This window comes from Mauremys mutica, chromosome 3, assembly GCF_020497125.1.
Source record: "Mauremys mutica isolate MM-2020 ecotype Southern chromosome 3, ASM2049712v1, whole genome shotgun sequence".
Classification (NCBI taxonomy): domain Eukaryota; kingdom Metazoa; phylum Chordata; order Testudines; family Geoemydidae; genus Mauremys; species Mauremys mutica.
In genome coordinates, this window is record NC_059074.1 from 126,610,215 (window position 1) to 126,627,770 (window position 17,556).

Below are 17,556 nucleotides of genomic sequence, written 5' to 3' on the forward strand. Positions count from 1 at the left end.
TTTGCAGATGACTCAAAAATTGGAGTGGGGTAAATAATGAAGAGGACAGGTCACAGATACGGAATGATCTGGAGTGTTTGGTAAACTGGGTGCAAGTAAACAATATATATTTTAATATGGCAAAATGTAAGTGTGTGTGTGTATATATATATGTGTGTGTGTGTGTATGTATGTGTATATATATGAACAAAAAAATGTAGGCCATACTTACAGAATAGGAAAAGCAGTGACTCTGAAAAAGATTTGGGAGTTGTGATAATCAGCTGAACATGAGCTCCCTGTTCGGTGCTCTGACCCAAAGGGCTAATGCGATCCTGGAATTGCAGCTGCTATTGGAATACTATGTCCAGTTTTTGTGTCTACAGTTCAAGAAGGATGTTGATGAGTAGAGCCACGAGAATGATTAAAGAATTAGAAAACCTACCTTGTAGTGATAGACTCAAGGAGCTCAATCTAATTAGTTTTACAAAGTGAATGTTAAGGGTGACTTGACTGCAGTCTACAAGCATCTACATGGGGAGCAAATATTGATAATTGGCTCTTTTGTCTTGCAGAAAAAGGTATAACATGATCCAATGGCTGAAAGTTGAAGCTAGACAAATTTAGACTGGAAATAAGGTGTACATTTTTAACAGTGAGCGTAATTAACCAGTGGAACAACTTAGCAAGGGTCATGGTGGATTCTCTGTCACTGAAGATTTTTAAATCCATGTTTGGTTGTTTTTCTAAAAGATCTGCTCTAGAAATTATTTTGGGGAAGTTATCTGGCTTGTGGTTTATACAGGAGGTCAAACTAGATGATCACAATGGCCACTTTTGATCTTAGAATATATGAATCAATGAAGTAAACCTGCCTGGTTTAAATAGATGTGTCCAACATTGCCTTTTGCACTGGTCTAACTTAAAGGTTTAATTTTAAACTGATTTAACTGGTGCTACTCTGTGCATAGCTAGCTAAATAATGTATATATCCAGAGTATGTAATACTGAATTGTAGTATACTTTGTTTCAAGAGTTTACCGTCCTCAAATTTATAAATTCAGTGTGTAATATCTTTGAATTGGTAGTTATGAAAGTGGCTATATATCAGTGGTACATTACACTGATTTTTTTTTGTAGTATGATTAAACAAATATATGAAAATTTTGATCGAAACTAGTTTTGCAAAACAAATATTGTATGAAGTTCCACCTTTCATTTTATATTTTTAAGCTAAAAGATGAATGACAAAGCAGCAGGAAAGTTAATAGTGCCGTATATGTTATCAACTTGTTATATTTTAATAACAAAGTATCTGTGGTGGGCATTGTTGTGGGTTTTTTTAACTGTGCAGGATATGCTTATTACAACTGGAGTTGGTCAGAGTTTAGAATTTTGTCAGAACAAAACCAATTTTTTAAAGATTTCCCATGATCCAGGGACTTAAAAACAAAACAAGAAACCACTGAAACATGGTGTTTCTGAAACTAAATATGCTCCACCAGATTCAGCTAATTTTGTCCAGGATCGAAGTGTTTTGTGAAACTTTCAGGTTCAACAACTCAGTATTTCCAGCAAACTAGTTCATCAGAAAATTTCCAGCTAGCTCTAACTACAGCTTTATCTTGTTAGGCAGCATGTTGGTAAATCAGAAATTTTCATGAATGACTATTCCCTGAATAGTTTTAGGTGACACGATCACCTTTGCAGATTTTTATTACTTCAGATAATATTAGTTTTCCAAATGCTTGTGGGCACTTTGTAAGAATGTGTGCATGCAAATACAAATCTTTGAAGAAATTAACACTATTAAGGAAGTCATAGAGAAAATATCTTATCAAGACATTTGAAACATGTAAAATGCCAAGTTAGAAAAGATATAGTTCATTCCCTACACAGTGATCTAGAAAGGTCTGAGCCACATAAATAACCAAGTTTAAAATACACAAAAGCTAATTTGATCTCCCTTCCTAAGGTTTATACTTTCATGTTGGCTTATGCTGTCTATATGCCAAGTTAGCTCTAACCAACTGCATCTAGAGTGAGAATCTGTAAGCATTTTTCTGGACCTGTGCATCTCTGCTAGTGCTACCAATTGTAGCAGATTTAGTGCAGATAGGGTGCAGACATCTTTACCTTGAAGTTTATGTTTACACCAGTAAAAATTTTAGACCATACCATCATGTATCTGTATGTGTATAAAATAAAACACAGATCAGTGTTATACACTTACTTATTGTGCACCTTCTACTACTTGACATGCAATGTGCCCAATAATGCACATCTCCTAGGAATTTTACAACATTTCCAAGTTCAGAGCTTCAAAAAAAAATTGATAGTTTTAAAATTAGTATCCTGCCAAATAAATATTTCCTTTCAATCTCAAATGTATAATTCCCCCTTGACACACACACATCCCTTCTACCCTTCCCTCAAAAAACCTGCATGGTCTGAGTTCCAGGATGAACCATATTTCCATTCTGGATCAGTGACAGGTTTAAAGTTTGATATCTTTGACCTATTAGGGAAAGGAACAACTTATCTTAAACTATAAGTTTTTGGGGGCAGGGATTGTATTTTATGTATGTAAACAAGACCTAACCCATTGTAATAATTAACACCATTGGAATGGGACTGTTACGGGCTTTCCAATGAGAAATGCTGTGTTTGCTTCTATCTGTTGAAAATCCAAGTTAGACCTTAACATTGTGGAATTATGATGAATGGAAAAGTACTCTTCAGAGGTTTCTAAAGTTTTATTAAATTTAGTTTTCTCTCTCTCTCTCTCTGCAGCCTGTAAAGTTGTTCTCATGATAACTAAGACACCTGACTTTATTAGTGGATGGATTTTTTTAAAAAGTATTATTTCTTTTTTTTAAGAAACTATAAAATATGTGGCATATGCATGGTGATATAAAAGGTTTTATTGGCTTAGACACTCAATGAATAATGAAGATTTCTGTAATTTAGATAAACGAAAACTTTTTGTGAACTCCATACCTTGTATTTGTATGTAATTATATTTTATGGTGTGTATGTCTATGTAGGAAATACCTGACGGTATGATATAAGGTTTTACTAGTAAGAATGTGTGATATGGATTCACTATTCACAAGAGATAAAATCATGAATGAGAGATATAGATCATGCCAAGCAAGTGCCTATGTTTATGCCTATAGGTATCTTTTCTGTGGCATACATAACAGAAGAACTATTTTAAAAATATCCCAAATAAAAAACCTCTCAAATCCTTTTTCAAATCTCTCTGCATGAAAACATAGGTGTCTTTGTTAGCATGATTCAAATTCTGGCCTCAGATGACGTCAGTAGCAAACTTTAATTGACTTCAGTGGGGCCAGGATTTCATCCTGAGTCCAGCAATAGAAGGTTCAGCGGAATCTGTAAAAATCTTTAAGTAAACTGGCACTGCAGAATATTGAGTTATTGGTCTTTAAAACTGTGGTATTTTTAGGTGCAGAATAGTTTCCACTAGTACAGGCCTCAAACTTGCATCTTCAGGGCCTCAGCCAGGTGTCATTTGGATCTGTGATGTTGGGAATTCTGAATTTGGGAGGAGGAGGTGGAAACACTTGTAGGTTTAAAAACAAAACTTTGTTTTGAATTTTGTAATGTAAAAATGAGTCCTCAGGAGAAGAATTAATGGGCAGACTGCAGGTGAGATGATCAAAGGTGTATATGATAAATCATCATGTCTGCCATTTATCACATGGATGTTGCCTCCACATTTGCGTGTGCGTGTAAAGGATTGTTTAATAGCTCTTTAAGATACTATAAATGCCTGGAGTTTTTCTTGAAACATCATATGGTGAAATTTTAGATATCTGTAGATTTCCTATTGTGTAACTTTTCCCCATTTAAATTAACAAAATGTGCACCCTTCAGAACTACTGTAGTTACCAAAGTTAACACAGTAAATTTCAGTAGGATGCAGTGACTTGAGTTGTGCATTCCTAGTATCAAACATATGGTTAGCTTTTTGCCAGTTGTGCATGCCACATTTGAAGGAATGTACGAGGTAAATGAATGTTCTCTCATTTTTAGCACATAGTCTTGTTTCTTTCTATTGTGCTGTTTCTCTCATCCACTTTAACCTTTTTTCTCTCTTCTTCTCCATTATCACTTATCCCTTCTCCTGTGTCTTCCTTTATTTTTTTGGTCTGTATGTGGCTTTCATCAGCTTCTGTGCTGTCTTCTGTGTGCTGGCAGTTAAGTGTAATTCATTAATATCCTGTTCAAGAAAGCACTGGCATATAGTATTGCAAAGATATGTATGTTTGTGAACTTCGTGGGCAGTGCAGACAGCAGTATAGTGGAAGTAAAGCACCTTTGATGAGGAGAGCAACCTAAGAAGATGAATCTGCAAGGGAAGTGCCCTTTAAGGATATGGGCTTCTAAAACAGTCATATATTCATTCAGTGGTTCACTGGTAAAGAAGAACTTGCATATCAAGAGAAACTTGAAAAGAAGTGAGATTGTTTACTTTAAAAAAAGAGATGACTAGAGGGGATGTCATAAAAGTATATACACTGAGTGATAAAGAGAAGGTAGATTAGGTACTGCTGTTTTCTGTATTTCAGAATGCAAGAACAAGGGGGGACGTTCAATTAAATTGAAAGGTAACAGATTCAAAACTGATAAAAGGAAATACTGTCTCTACACAAAGCAAAATTAGACTCTGGAATTTATTGCCACAAAATGTCTTTTGAAACCAAGAATAGAGCAAAAAGGGATTAGACAGTCATGGATAATAAGAATATCTGAAGTTTTGATAATTAATGTGAACAAAAAAATGGAATGAATATATGATTTCGTGCTTCAGGGTTTAGACCAATATCTATTAGAGATTGGGGATGAGAGGGTAATCATCCCAAATCTGCCTACATTGGGGCTTCTTGCAACTTTTCTGAAGCATCAAGTACTGGTTGCTGTCAAAGACCGAATACTGGGATAAATGGACTGTGGGTTGATCTAGTCTGGCAGTTCCTGTGTTCCTAGACAGAGACCTGAAAATGTAGGTTAACAAAAGCTCAGGAATTAGGAGTGATTTTTAAGGGGCTTTCAGGAATCTGTGCTAAACTGTAATACTTAGTTCTGGACTATGAATAAATTTTCAATTTCTGACTGATAAAATGTTCTCAAATGAATCATGGGTGTGGAAGAATGTGGATAGACACTATACCTACCTCTTGTTTTCAGATGCTGAAGCATAAAATTGATTTGATTGCTATAAAAGATGTGTAGTGGGGCTGTTTAAATGACATGTATTCTAGACATAGAATTGTTCCCCAAACTGAGTTTCAATACAATAATTTTGAGAGATTTCCAGTAGCTTTTGTCCCCATGAAGATCCCATATCTATTGGTTTCCATTTTAACTTACAAAATTACCACTCCCCCATTGAAGAGCATTTCTACATGTGCTGTAATTTGAATAACATTCTCTAGTGCTTTTGTGTACAGACTGAAACTAAAAATAATTGGTATGCTATTTGTAGGCAACAATATTTTTCATCTCATGGCCAGTTGTGTGTCCCATTCTAGATATCAGACATAGAGAATTTGAACTTCTGCACTTGTTTTTTTTTTGGGGGGTGGGGGAGGAAAGTAAGATGCATAAGTTTCCATTAGCATTAAAGGCTGTAATACCTACCTGTAAAATGAGTTTGTGTATATGCATGAAAATCAATGGTAGATGGCTAGAAGAGATGGCAGCTAAGTTCTCTCCTCTTCGATATGTCTCGCTAAAAGCGGTGTGTATGTATGTGCGCACATTTGATTTTCTTTGGTGGGAAAGGGAGAGTAGGGGCTAGTGTGTACATTTTAAAGAGAATAATACTCTTAGGGTCTCCGGTTCCTCTTTTATCCCTGGTTTCATTTTCTGCAAGATCAAAATGTAGGTCGCTGGGACCAAAGATAAGCTCAGGAGGAACATTACTGCAGTCAGTCCTCTTACAATGTATCATAATTGTCATTTCTCATCCATGAGAAAGAAGCTGACACATAGGCATATGTTTAGTAGGGTAACAGTTTTTACAAGGATTTTTTTTTTTTTTGGCTTTTTGACTTCTTTCAGCATCTGGTAAAGGGGAAAAAAATTGGTCTCACAAGCTACCTGACACAGTGATGGAGGTATTGATGGCAATATGCATTTCATTAGAGGTGCTGTGTTAGAGACAATGTGGTGCTGACATCTACACATTTCATACAAATATTTTTAAAATCCTTATTTTTTTTCTTTCTCTGTTCGTATATATCAGAAGCTTGAGGAAAATGACTTCCTCTATACTGTAAGCTACTGTTTAAGCACAAATGGAAATATAAAAGAATATGTACAGTAGAAAGCTCTAATGAAAAGATTTTCCTTTCTGTAGTTGCTAAAGCAATTTTCTTTTGCATAGGCTTTCCTATTTAATATTTACCATCCATATCTTTTTTCACATAAACTTGAGCAACTCTTCAGTGTTTCTAACGAAGTTTAAGGACACAAATTAGATTAATTTTTGGTTAACATTAATTCAGAATTAGGTGTTTTGAGTTTTGTAATATTAATTAGAAATCAAGCTATAATATTTGCAAATCAAGTGCTTTACACTTACTCTACAGATGGTTCTGACTCCAGAGATAAGCCAAAACTCTATCGTCTACAATTAAGTGTCACTGAAGTTGGAACTGAAAAATTTGATGACAATTCCATCCAGGTGAGGAAAAATAGCCTCAAGTGAAAGAGCTGATCTGAACTTCAACCAGTCACATGTGTAATCCTGGGAACTAGCTCAGTTCACTGAGGACCATAACTATTTAATTATTTAACCCCCTCAGCATGGGCCTCAGGCTTTCCTGTTAGTAAGCATTAATTCAAAATGCATTTAAAAAAAAGCCATTCTGTACCTACCAATTTACTTCATCCCGACCACATCTGGCTGACATGACTTGCCTTTAAAAGTCAGAAGGGCATATAAATCTAAATGCAAACACAAATGATTTTCTGTTGCTTGGAATGCTTTGATTTGTTTTTTCCATTTTGCTTAAAGAAGAAACTGAAGGCTTGATCCTTTAAACACAAAAATGAATACAGGTAGTCCTTGGACTTGTGACACAATTGGTTCCTGAAAATTGCGTCGTAAGTCAAAACGTCGTAACTCTGAACCGCAATCCACTCCATTGCGTGACCAAGCATCGTAAAGTTGAAACCAATTGTCGTAAATTCAATCAGAATGCCTCACAGTCTTTAATGTATTTATCCTCACAACGGCCCTGTGATCTAGGGAAGTACTGTTATCCCCATTTTACAAATGGGGAACTGAGGCACAGAGAGACTGTAACTTGTCCTGAGTCACACATGATGTTTGTGGCAGAGGAGTGTCTCATGTCCCAGGCTACCACTCTAACCACTGAACCATCCATCCTCATCCACTTTACTAGTATGTAAGTATTTGCAGGTTCAAGTCTTTTATCCACAAAAGGACTCAGGTGTTGCAATATCTACCTTTTAGACCTCTTGAAAATTACTGGAATTCACAAACCCTGAGTTTTAGTTGCTTAAAACGAATGGGAAGATAGAAGTACCTGGAGAATGGGATCCACAAAAGTCAGCTCGCTAGTTGGGGAGCTACCTAAGCCCCACCCCTCTTGGGTCCAGGCTGCAGGGAAATGTCTATCTCTGTTAGTGATCTGCATCTGGGAACCCCTCACCAGGAGTCAGGCAGCTTAGACATCCAAGCAGTTTCTTGCAAGAAAGACTTAAGTGCCTGCCTAACTCCACACAGATGGCTGTGGTAGAGAGGCCTCCCTTATCCCAGTGACTGGGGTACTCACTAGAATGTGGGAGGCCTCTTCTTCTCAATTCTCCTTGCTGCCTGATGAGAAGGCATTTGAACAAGGATCTCCCATATCTCAGGTTAGTGCTCTAATCATTGGTCTTATGGGATAATCTGACATGGGCCGTCTGTCTCTTGTTGAAGCCATTCCACTTTAATAAAATATTATTTGGGCTGGAAGCTGTGAGAATCACTCTCTAATCCAGTGACTAGGTCATTCACCAAAGAGCTGGTAGACCCCTGTTCAAATCTCTTCTTATTAGAAAGAAGAGGGAATTGAACTGGAGTTTTCCCATCCCAGGTGATTACCCTAACTACTGGGCTAAGAGTTACCAGGGAGGCCTCCTTCCCCTCTCCGCACCCTTACGTGGAGTTAGGCGTGCTCAAAGCTTGCCTACCAGATCAGACCGCACAGGCAAGGTAGGTGGGTCAGTGCCTATCTTCCCCTAGTTTGAGAATTGTGCTGGGATTGAAGTATCAGGTAGCTGTGTGCATGCTCAGAGGCAGAATCTTAGGCACTTAAGGACCTTCTACAGCAAAAATTTAGGCACCAAAGGAACCTATGGGGTTAGGCGGTTTTGTGTGGATTACAGTGGTACCTAAAACTCAGACTTAGGCTCCTAAGTCCCTTTGTGGATCTTGCAATACAATTATGGGCAGCATATTTATAACAAAACAGTTTATTAATAATGTGCAAAGTATATTTTGAGAGGAAATATTTAGCTAAAATATGCTGCAAAAACATGTTATGGTTGTCTTCACTTGGAGCAAAGCTTAAGCTAAGATTAAATTACTGATGTTTTAATTGATAAATTTCTAATGAAAATTTAGAGGCAGGAGTAAAATATATCAGTATACTGCAATTAAGGTGAATTGGGGTACACAGTCATGCTTTGTTTCTGCAGTGATTCTGAGTTAGGTCATTTTAGAACTATTGAATATTTGTATTTCCAGTTGTTTGGTCCAGGAATTCAGTCTCATCACTGTGACCTCACCAATATGGATGGAGTTGTTACTGTTACACCAAGAAGCATTGATGCTGAAACTTATGTAGAAGGTCAGCGTATTTCAGAGACCACCATGCTGCAAAGTGGCATGAAGGTTCAGTTTGGATCATCTCATGTATTTAAATTTGTGGATCCCAGTCAGGACCACATTATTCCTAAAAGAACTCTAGATGCAGGTCTCATGATCAAAGGTCCAAGGCACAAAACTGGGTGAGTACACAATCATTTTTTGAGTGAAGAAAATATAGAGCCTAGAAATAATAAAATAATATGGAGTCTTGAGTATAAGATCATCAGGCTATGAGTGCCTACTCTTAATTGTTCTAAGTAAAATTTATAGTAGAAATATAACTATTATAATACTTTAGCTCCACCTTGTGAAGTTTTTAGGACTTGCATATGTTTCGTTATTAAATATAGAAGTATTTTTTTTCTCATGACACTAATTCACCAGTCCAAAATTTGGGGGAGGGGAGAAATTATTAGAATCCTAATACATTTCACGACAGCTCAGTCAAACACCAGGAACATAAGGAATTTATTAACTTTACATAGTGAGTCTGGTGCTATTCTTTTCCCTTAGACAGTAACTTTGGAAGTTTCGTTAGACTAGATGTGAATAAACAAAACAGAAAAAGATGCATCTCTGCTGTTTGCCACTTACACTAGATTTTATCTGGATTTTATCAAGAGTTTCTAAAATATCTGGATTCCCCCTCAGAAATAGATGATTGCAAAACTCCATTTGAGATGTCAGAATAGGGAGCCCAATATTTTACCTTGTGGTCTTATCTTCCAAATGTGTAATAGTTGCTTCTCTTTTTTCTGTGCCTAGAATCCAGCAATCCTAAATTTTCCCCTATCATTTGTGCTCATATTATTTTGATGGGTGCAGTATAAAAACATAGATTAGATATGAGGACAAATATTGCCTGGCCTTAGGGCTTCATGTTCATTGGGAATGGAAATATTCAGAGAGCCACAGGATTTAAAACCATATGGAACTACTTGGAAGATGTAAAATATTGATGATCTGCTCTCTTCTCTGACTGGTCCAAAGGAAACTACTAGAGTAGGGTGTTCTGGATGGAAGAAAATGAGGCACAAAAGCTGATTATGTAAGAAATTATCCATTGTGAAACACGTTGGATGAGAAGAGGCATATTATGTTGTCATTGAATTGCCAGTTAATTTTTTAAATCTATACTTTTACCACAGTCACCTTCCTATTCTGGATTTTTGTTTAAAACTCAAAGTACGCATGGGCATTCAGGATAAGAAGTTAGAGAGAATTTTGTGAAAGCTGCTTTTCTGTGATCTTCTTTATGGATGAAAAGTTTTATTCCTTGAAAGGCATTGGTCCAGAATCAGTCAAAAGGTTTCTGTCCTTTTTTTGTGACACCCCCACCCACCCCCCAATATCAGAGCAAGTCAGGTCAACTTTTGAAGTGTAGGTTATAGATGTTACATTCCTTTCAAGGTCACAAAATACAATAAACTCATCTGACAACTCTTGGACAGTACCATACTTGTGAATTTGTATTATTTTTTAAAATATTCATGGTCCAAAGAATGTGTAGGAGTTGTTCCTCTCCTTGGCGAGCATTCAGAAATGTAATCCTAACTGAGAGCAATGAAAAAAGTGTCACCTTTGTAAAACTTGTACACATTGTTTAACTTACGTAGTTAAAACTATTTTATGTTCTTCAGCTAAATTAACCACGGGTAAAAACTGCTGTTTAACGATTATTTTAAATTATGATCTGAGGAGTGACATTAATAAACAGTCTATTGTAGTATTTGAAACTCATAGATTCTTTTGCAAAAAGGCTGTACTCACTTATTGAGTCCTCTCTGAGATCTGTTGCTGTGCATATTTTCTCAATTCAGATCAGACCAAAAGTCTGTGAAGTTGATAATTTTATAGTTGATATGCAGCTTTTTTCTCTACAGGACTACTGCAGTAATTAGAAAGTAGCACATCTTTTGGTGACTTGGGTATCTTTTCTCAGGTCCAGAAATATCAATTGTTATAATTAATCTCCAATGTCTATCCTCATAGAGTGGGTATTGGCGTACTGCTGCAACAGAAACCTTTATGTGCAATGGGGGTACCCAAAACACACACAAGGTTATATTTTCATTGGCTTCTCCCCTGTGCTGGGATTTGGCTTCAAACTCCCTAATTTTGTCATCCTGCAGACTCCCATTGGTTATAGGGGTGTCTAATTATGCTTTTGAGTTTTTCATGCTAGAAAAGTTTTTTTGCCAGGGAATATAAGGTGATACAAGGTAGGCCCCATCTCTGGGTAGTAATCAGATTTTTGATAGTTCATGGATAATATTTTCATTGAAGAATTAATGTTTTATAACAGTGTTATCAAAACCCAGGAAAACATATTTGTTTCCTATCCTGTGGTCAGTGTAATGAAATTTGTATCATGTAAAGGTTTCCATTTTAAGTGTGTTGCCTTTTTATCAATCAGTAGGCAAAAAGGATTGCACTTCACTAAAAATCGATGTGTATGTTCTGGTTCATTTGTCCAAATTAGTCTATGTGCAGAAGACTAAAGAAGCTCACTACAGGCTGCTCTCCTAAAACATAGCAAATTGTAAAGCAATTAAGGGTACACCAGACTCTCCGGGCTTCAAGGAGTGTTGTGTTTCCAGCAAGGTGATCTCAGTTGCAGACAAGCACTCCCAGTGTATCTGCTGTCTCGGTGAGGGCCGCAGCCAACTGAAGTGTTCCCTCTATCAGCAGCTCTGACCGAGATCCCACAAGGACACAGAGCTCCACCAAAAAATCATCTTTATGGAGGCAGCTCTCTGACCCACGCCCTCCAGTGAGCATGAGTCTTCCCCTCAACCTTTGACTTGGAAAGATAGTGGGTTGAAGAAACTGTCTGGGGAGTCCACTCCCAAGTCGAAAAAGAGAGTGGGAAGTCCCCTCAGCAAGCCCAGGAATAGCCAAAAGCGATCACCATCTCACTTGGTTAGTATCCTCAGCACCGCCGACACCAAGATCATCTGGCACCCATGCCTAATGGCACAGTCAGTGTCCAGTACTGTTGATCGGTTCACAGACCCTTTGGGCTTGGGCACTGAATCTTCGGTACTAAAACACAAGAGCAGACTCCCTAAGATGCTTCTGGTATGTGAGCTGTCATCAGTGGTACCAGTAGTATTTGACCCACTCGGCACTGGAGAGATTGGTACAGATGAGGTTCCCGTCTCCCTGGCACCACCACCAATGCCAGGACATTCGGTACTGGCAGAATTCCATCAGCCTGGTGATCTGGCTATGTTGGAAGTTCCTGACTCTCAGTCCCTTGGTACTCGAACTGAGCCATGGCCAATCAAGGGTTATTTCCCCGACAATTATGCCATGCCCCTCTGATGTCAAGTGAGGGATCGGACAATGAGCTAGATGGGGTTTCTCTATACTCCTCCAAAGCTCTATATGGGACACACTATCAACAGGGTCCAGGAATGTACCACCAGATGGCACCACCACCATCTTGGTATGGTCATCCATGAGCACCTTCACCAGGCCCTATGCTTCCGCACTGGCCTCAAGGGCACCAAGCATCACCTGAGAGCCTCCCAGACACACCCACTCAGCTACAGCATTGCATGCCTCAGAATCCAAAGAAGTGGAGGAGCAGGAGGTAGACACAGAGGAGCAGATCACATCCAAAGCCATATCCTCTTCTTTGCTGGACAAAGTGATTATGCCATCGCCACCTTTCATGACGGATAACTTCCACTTGTTCCAAGAGCTGATGAAGAGAGTGGCGGACATGCTTTGCATTATCGGAGTTGGTTAAAGATACGCATCACCAGCTTATTGACCTCCTCCATGCTTCATCTACTTCCAAAATCACTTTGCCAATCAACAAGGCCATGCTACACCCAGCTAAGATGGTGTGTCAAACCGCGGCCTCAGTGACTCCAACATGCAAGGTGGGTGGACAAAAAACTGATTCCTTTGCGGGGCCATCACAAGTTCCTATTCACCCACACACCACCAAATTCCATTGTTGTGGATGCTGTGAACTCTCATGGCTGACAGAACCACTCTTAAGACAACACCTATGACAGAGACTGGAAGGCTTATTCCTCGGCCAACTTACAGTTTCGAATTGCCAACTACCAGGCACTCACAGCAAAGTACGACTAGATGAATTACAATAAACTACATAACTTCATTGATAAGCTCCCAAAGAGCTCCCGGGATTTCTACAAGGCCATCATCCTGGAGGGGCAACTGGTAACAAAAACATCTTTGCAATCGGCCCTTGATGCTGCTGACATGGCTGCCAGGACCATCTCCACAGCTGTGGTAATGAGATGGGAGTCATGGCTCTACCTCTCTGGATTCCTGAAGGAGGTGCAGACCAAGGTGGAGGACCTCCCCTTTAAGAATGTGAAGCTCTTCTCCAAGAAGACCGATGCCTCTCTCTTTGAAGGATTCCAGGGCCACTCTCAAGTCACTGGGAATCTCCACACCAGGAGCCTTATTCATCCCAATTCCCATCACAACAGAACTATCAGCCCCAGCAGAAAAAGGGAAAATTCTCAAAGTGAAAGCCATCAGGCTCCCACTCCTTCCGGGCAGGTCAAGGCTCTGCGAGACGGCTCTCCACTACTATCTGTGACCATCCACCCATTTGGCCGCCATTTGGCAGTGTTCCACAGTGCCTGGGAGCATATAACCTCAGAAAGATGGGCCCTAGAGATCATCAGATGCAGATATTCCATCCACTTCTCCTCCGTGCCCCCTCCAGAACACCCTTCTCCATAATCCCTCTTCAGGGACCCTTCTCATGAGTCTTCTGCAGCAGGAGATGATAGCCTCATGTAGTAATGAACCATAGAACCAGTATCTCAACATTTACAAGGCAAGGGATTCTATTCTCATTACTTCCTAGTACTCAAATGCAAGGGAGGTTGGAGACCCATCCTGGACCTCAGAGCTCTTACTACTACGTCAGTTTCACCGTACACACACAAACCAAGGGAAAAAATATTTCAATAATTGAAATTTACAGATAGGCAAAGTAAGAAGAGTGCTGTTTAAGGATATTTACTTTTTGTCAACATCACATCAAAATATACAATTTGTGTTTCAGTGGTTATAAAACTTTCACTTCCTGAATCTCAACATCTACTGTCATTAAATTTTCTTGTCTTACCACCCTGTAGTTTCCTGCAACTGTGAACATTTTAAATAGATAAAATTTGAAAAAGAAAGCTTAAAACCCACAATTTTGCACAACTGTGAAAATTTAAATCAATAAAAACAGAACAAATGCTTAACAGTAAACATTGATATTGAAACATCAAAATTATAAAAAATAAAAATTGAATTCTGTCAAGCCTATGTATAAATATTTCCTATCAGTATAGTATTTTAAATACAAATATTAAAAAATAAGGCGGTATGGCAGAGCTGTTTGTTTGCAGTGTACCTTAGCTATCCTGTACCATTGTTTTTTATACTGCATATTTGTAATTTCTTCTTGAAAGTTACTAGACGTTTTTTTGGTCTTAATCTTCTCAGGGTTGTTCAGGAAACAACATTTGATCTGGAGGGAGATGTTCACAGTGGAACAGCATTACCAGTGAGCAAGGTATCAAACTGTGATTAGACTGGTCAAAATGATTTCATTTATAGTTTATATTCCCTGTTTGTTAATAAAGCTCACCAATTATGAAATATTGTGTGGTTCCTGAGTGGCCCTAGGTAAGCTTTTTGGATGAATGACTATCTTTTTATATGTCTGTATAGCATCTAGCATACTTTCCGTTTAAGGAGAGAAGAACATTTTTAGGAAAAGAACTGCAATTTTTAAAAATACTTTGAAACATGTCAGAGGTTTGGAGTATTAGCGTAAGTTCTGAAAGAAATGGTTTACTGGACAGAGGACAGGTTACACAGTCAAAGGTGCATGAGCAAATGAAGTGGGGAAGAATGCATTGTAAAGCCACCTGTAAGACTGAAGCCCATAATGCTGCTGATAGCTGATCTATAAAGAGGGAAAAAATGGATGTGTGCCCTTTTATGCTTCTTTATGATGTATAAAGAACAGCAAGATTTTTTTTCAAAAATAGGAGTGTTCCTTTTTTTTTTTTAACGTTAGAAATTCAGGTTCTGTCTAGCTTGGGGGAGGGACTGAGTATTGGAAAACTAGTGAAATAACAGCATATGTCAGAAGTATAAACACTGAGCAATTGAGAGAGGAAAGGATTTTTAATCAGTGTTGAAAAACTTTTGTTTTTTTATTTTATTACTGAGGTTTTATTTAACTTCAGTAATTAACATTTTGAAGAAAGGCAGTCTGTTATTCCTAGTTTTGGAATTATTATATATTAAAACTGTTTTAAGCAAGAATATGTAGAATCTTTGCATCATTATAAGCACTGTTACTGGCTTTCTGTTAATGTTAACTTCGTTGGTTTTAAAATTCCTGCCAATACATTGCCAAAAATATGTTTCTAGTGGGCTGTTGTGATGTTTTGAATAGCTAGTATGAACATTTCATTGTGGTGATAACACATGTTGCATTGCCATCTTCTGTTTTGCAGTCTTCTCTGTTCACTGTCCCCGTCTGGCAGCCCTGAAATAAGAGTTTTTCATAGTGATGAAAGTAAGACTTGGCTGATCTAATCCATGCGTGATTTGTTTTCCTGTTTGAGTTAGAGCACCAACAGACTGGATGGTGACAGAACTTCATCAGCATCCAGCACAGCTGAACGAGGAATGGTGAAGCCAATGATTAGACTGGAACAGCAGCAAGATTATCGCAGGCACGACGGCAGGTAGGAAATACATATTCTACCATTTCTAATATTGTCAATTAAATAGTTGTCTTTTCTGGAAACGTGAAGCAAGGTCTCATCAAGATGTATTGAACTGGTACGTGTCTGCCTGGGGAAAAGTTTTTCTTCTTCGAGTGGTTGTTCATGTCCATTCAAAGTAGGTGGGCGCACGCTGCGTGCACGCCAGCCGGAAGATTTTCCCCTAGCAGTGTCCAGGGGGTGCCAGGGCTGACCCTACGGAGTGGCGCCACTAAGGCGCCCTATAAAGGGGCCTGCCGACCCTCCACCCCCTCAGTTCCTTCTTACCACCGGTGACAGCTAGCTGGAACTTCTCTTGCGCATAGCAAGTTTGCAGTGTCCTATCCTTATGTATAGTCCGTGTATACAGTTGCATTATAGCTAGTTTACTTTGATCATTGTATATATTTCTTCATAGTTGGGGGGTCCCCCCCCAAGTTTTCGTCGCCTGCTGGGGCATGCCCGGGTCCCCCGGGTTTAAACTCTGCAAGGACTGTGGGAAATTCATGCCCAAGAGTGACCTGCACTCTGCTTGTTTTGAGGTGCCTCGGAGAGAGCCACCAAAAGGACCGGTGCTCTATCTGTAGAGGCTTCCGCCCGAGAACTCTCAAGGACAGAGCTCAAAGACTTAGAGTCCTCCTGATGGAGGCTGCCCTGCGGCCACCCTCGGACCCGGAACCGGCCGAGGCAGTGCCCAGCACGTCTTCCTTGGTGCGGAGCGCCCCGGCACCGGCATCAGGACTTAGGGCCCAGCCCCCATAAGAGGCTCCCCGCCACCTCCGCACCACTCTCCAACGGCACCGGTGCTGCCCCCCCCCCCCCCCCCAGGTCCTCATACTCAGAGACCTCAGACTCAGAGGCAGACTCCTACCGCTCCAGCCGGTCGCGGAGCAGGAGATGGGTTTCAGGGGCGAGCCACCAGCGTTACCCACAGTGACAGCAACAATGGCAGCCGCCCTCGCAGTGGCCGTTTTGGACTCCCTGGGCCTACCATCAGTCGGTAGGCCAGGCGTTTGGTCCTCGACCAAGGTCCTCCTCGGTCTCCTCGGCGTTGGTGGCCCCGGCGCAGCTGCCTCCTCCGCGGGCACCGTCGCCGGGCAGGGGTGTGCCATTTCCAAGTTCAGCACCCCCTAGCCAGGCAGCGGCACCAGCAGCGGCTTCAGTTCGGGCTCCGCAGGCACCGCCCGATACGCCAAGCTGCTCACTGGCGACCCCTGTACCGGTCGCAGTGCCATATTTAGTATCGGAACCGGCACTGCAACCACAGTACCGTGTGCCGCAGGACCCCGAAGGGCTGCAGGCACTGGAGGAGGGACCGATCCATGTAATTTCCTCGTCTTCCTCCCCGGACGAAGCGGTCTCGGGCACGGCTGCGGCACCGGCCCTAGAGGACACTCGAATCCTCCAACAATTGCTCCGGCGAGCAGCTCAGAGCCTCACAATCCAAGCTGAGGAAATCGAGGTTTACGCGGACCCTGTAGTAGACATCCTGGCTCCCTCAGGACCATCCGGGGTGGCTCTCCCGCTGATAAAGACTATAGCGGATACATCCCGCACCTTATGGCAAATGCCAGCCTCAATGGCCCCTACTGCCAAGAGAACGGAGCGGCGCTATTTCGTCCCCTCTAAAGGGCACGAACACCTGTACACACCCCCCACCCCAGACTCCCTGGTAGTGGATGCGGCCAACCAGCGGGCGTGTCAAGGGTTTCAGGGGTCAGCACCAAAGAGCAGGGACGCTAAAAGACTCGAGCTCTTTGGTAGAAAGGTGTACTCCACGGCGGGCCTACAACTCCGCATTGCCAACCAACAGGCAATTGTAAGCCGATATGGTCATAACACGTGTCCAGCCATGTCGAAGTTTACGGAGCTCCTTCCCCAGGACTCGAGGTC

The 17,556-nt window shown here is 40.5% G+C and overlaps 1 protein-coding gene across 9 annotated transcripts in view; it reads left to right on the forward strand.

The window, feature by feature from the left end:
• Window positions 1-17,556, forward strand: part of AFDN (afadin, adherens junction formation factor) — a 201,608-nt gene that overhangs the window by 98,420 nt on the left and 85,632 nt on the right. For all 9 annotated transcript variants that reach the window (XM_045008897.1, XM_045008900.1, XM_045008898.1 and 6 more), the window contains exons 9-12: window positions 6,603-6,697; window positions 8,771-9,033; window positions 14,387-14,456; window positions 15,527-15,645. In XM_045008897.1, coding sequence (XP_044864832.1) covers window positions 6,603-6,697; window positions 8,771-9,033; window positions 14,387-14,456; window positions 15,527-15,645 — 547 coding nt within the window. The remainder of the gene's footprint in view (window positions 1-6,602; window positions 6,698-8,770; window positions 9,034-14,386; window positions 14,457-15,526; window positions 15,646-17,556) is intronic.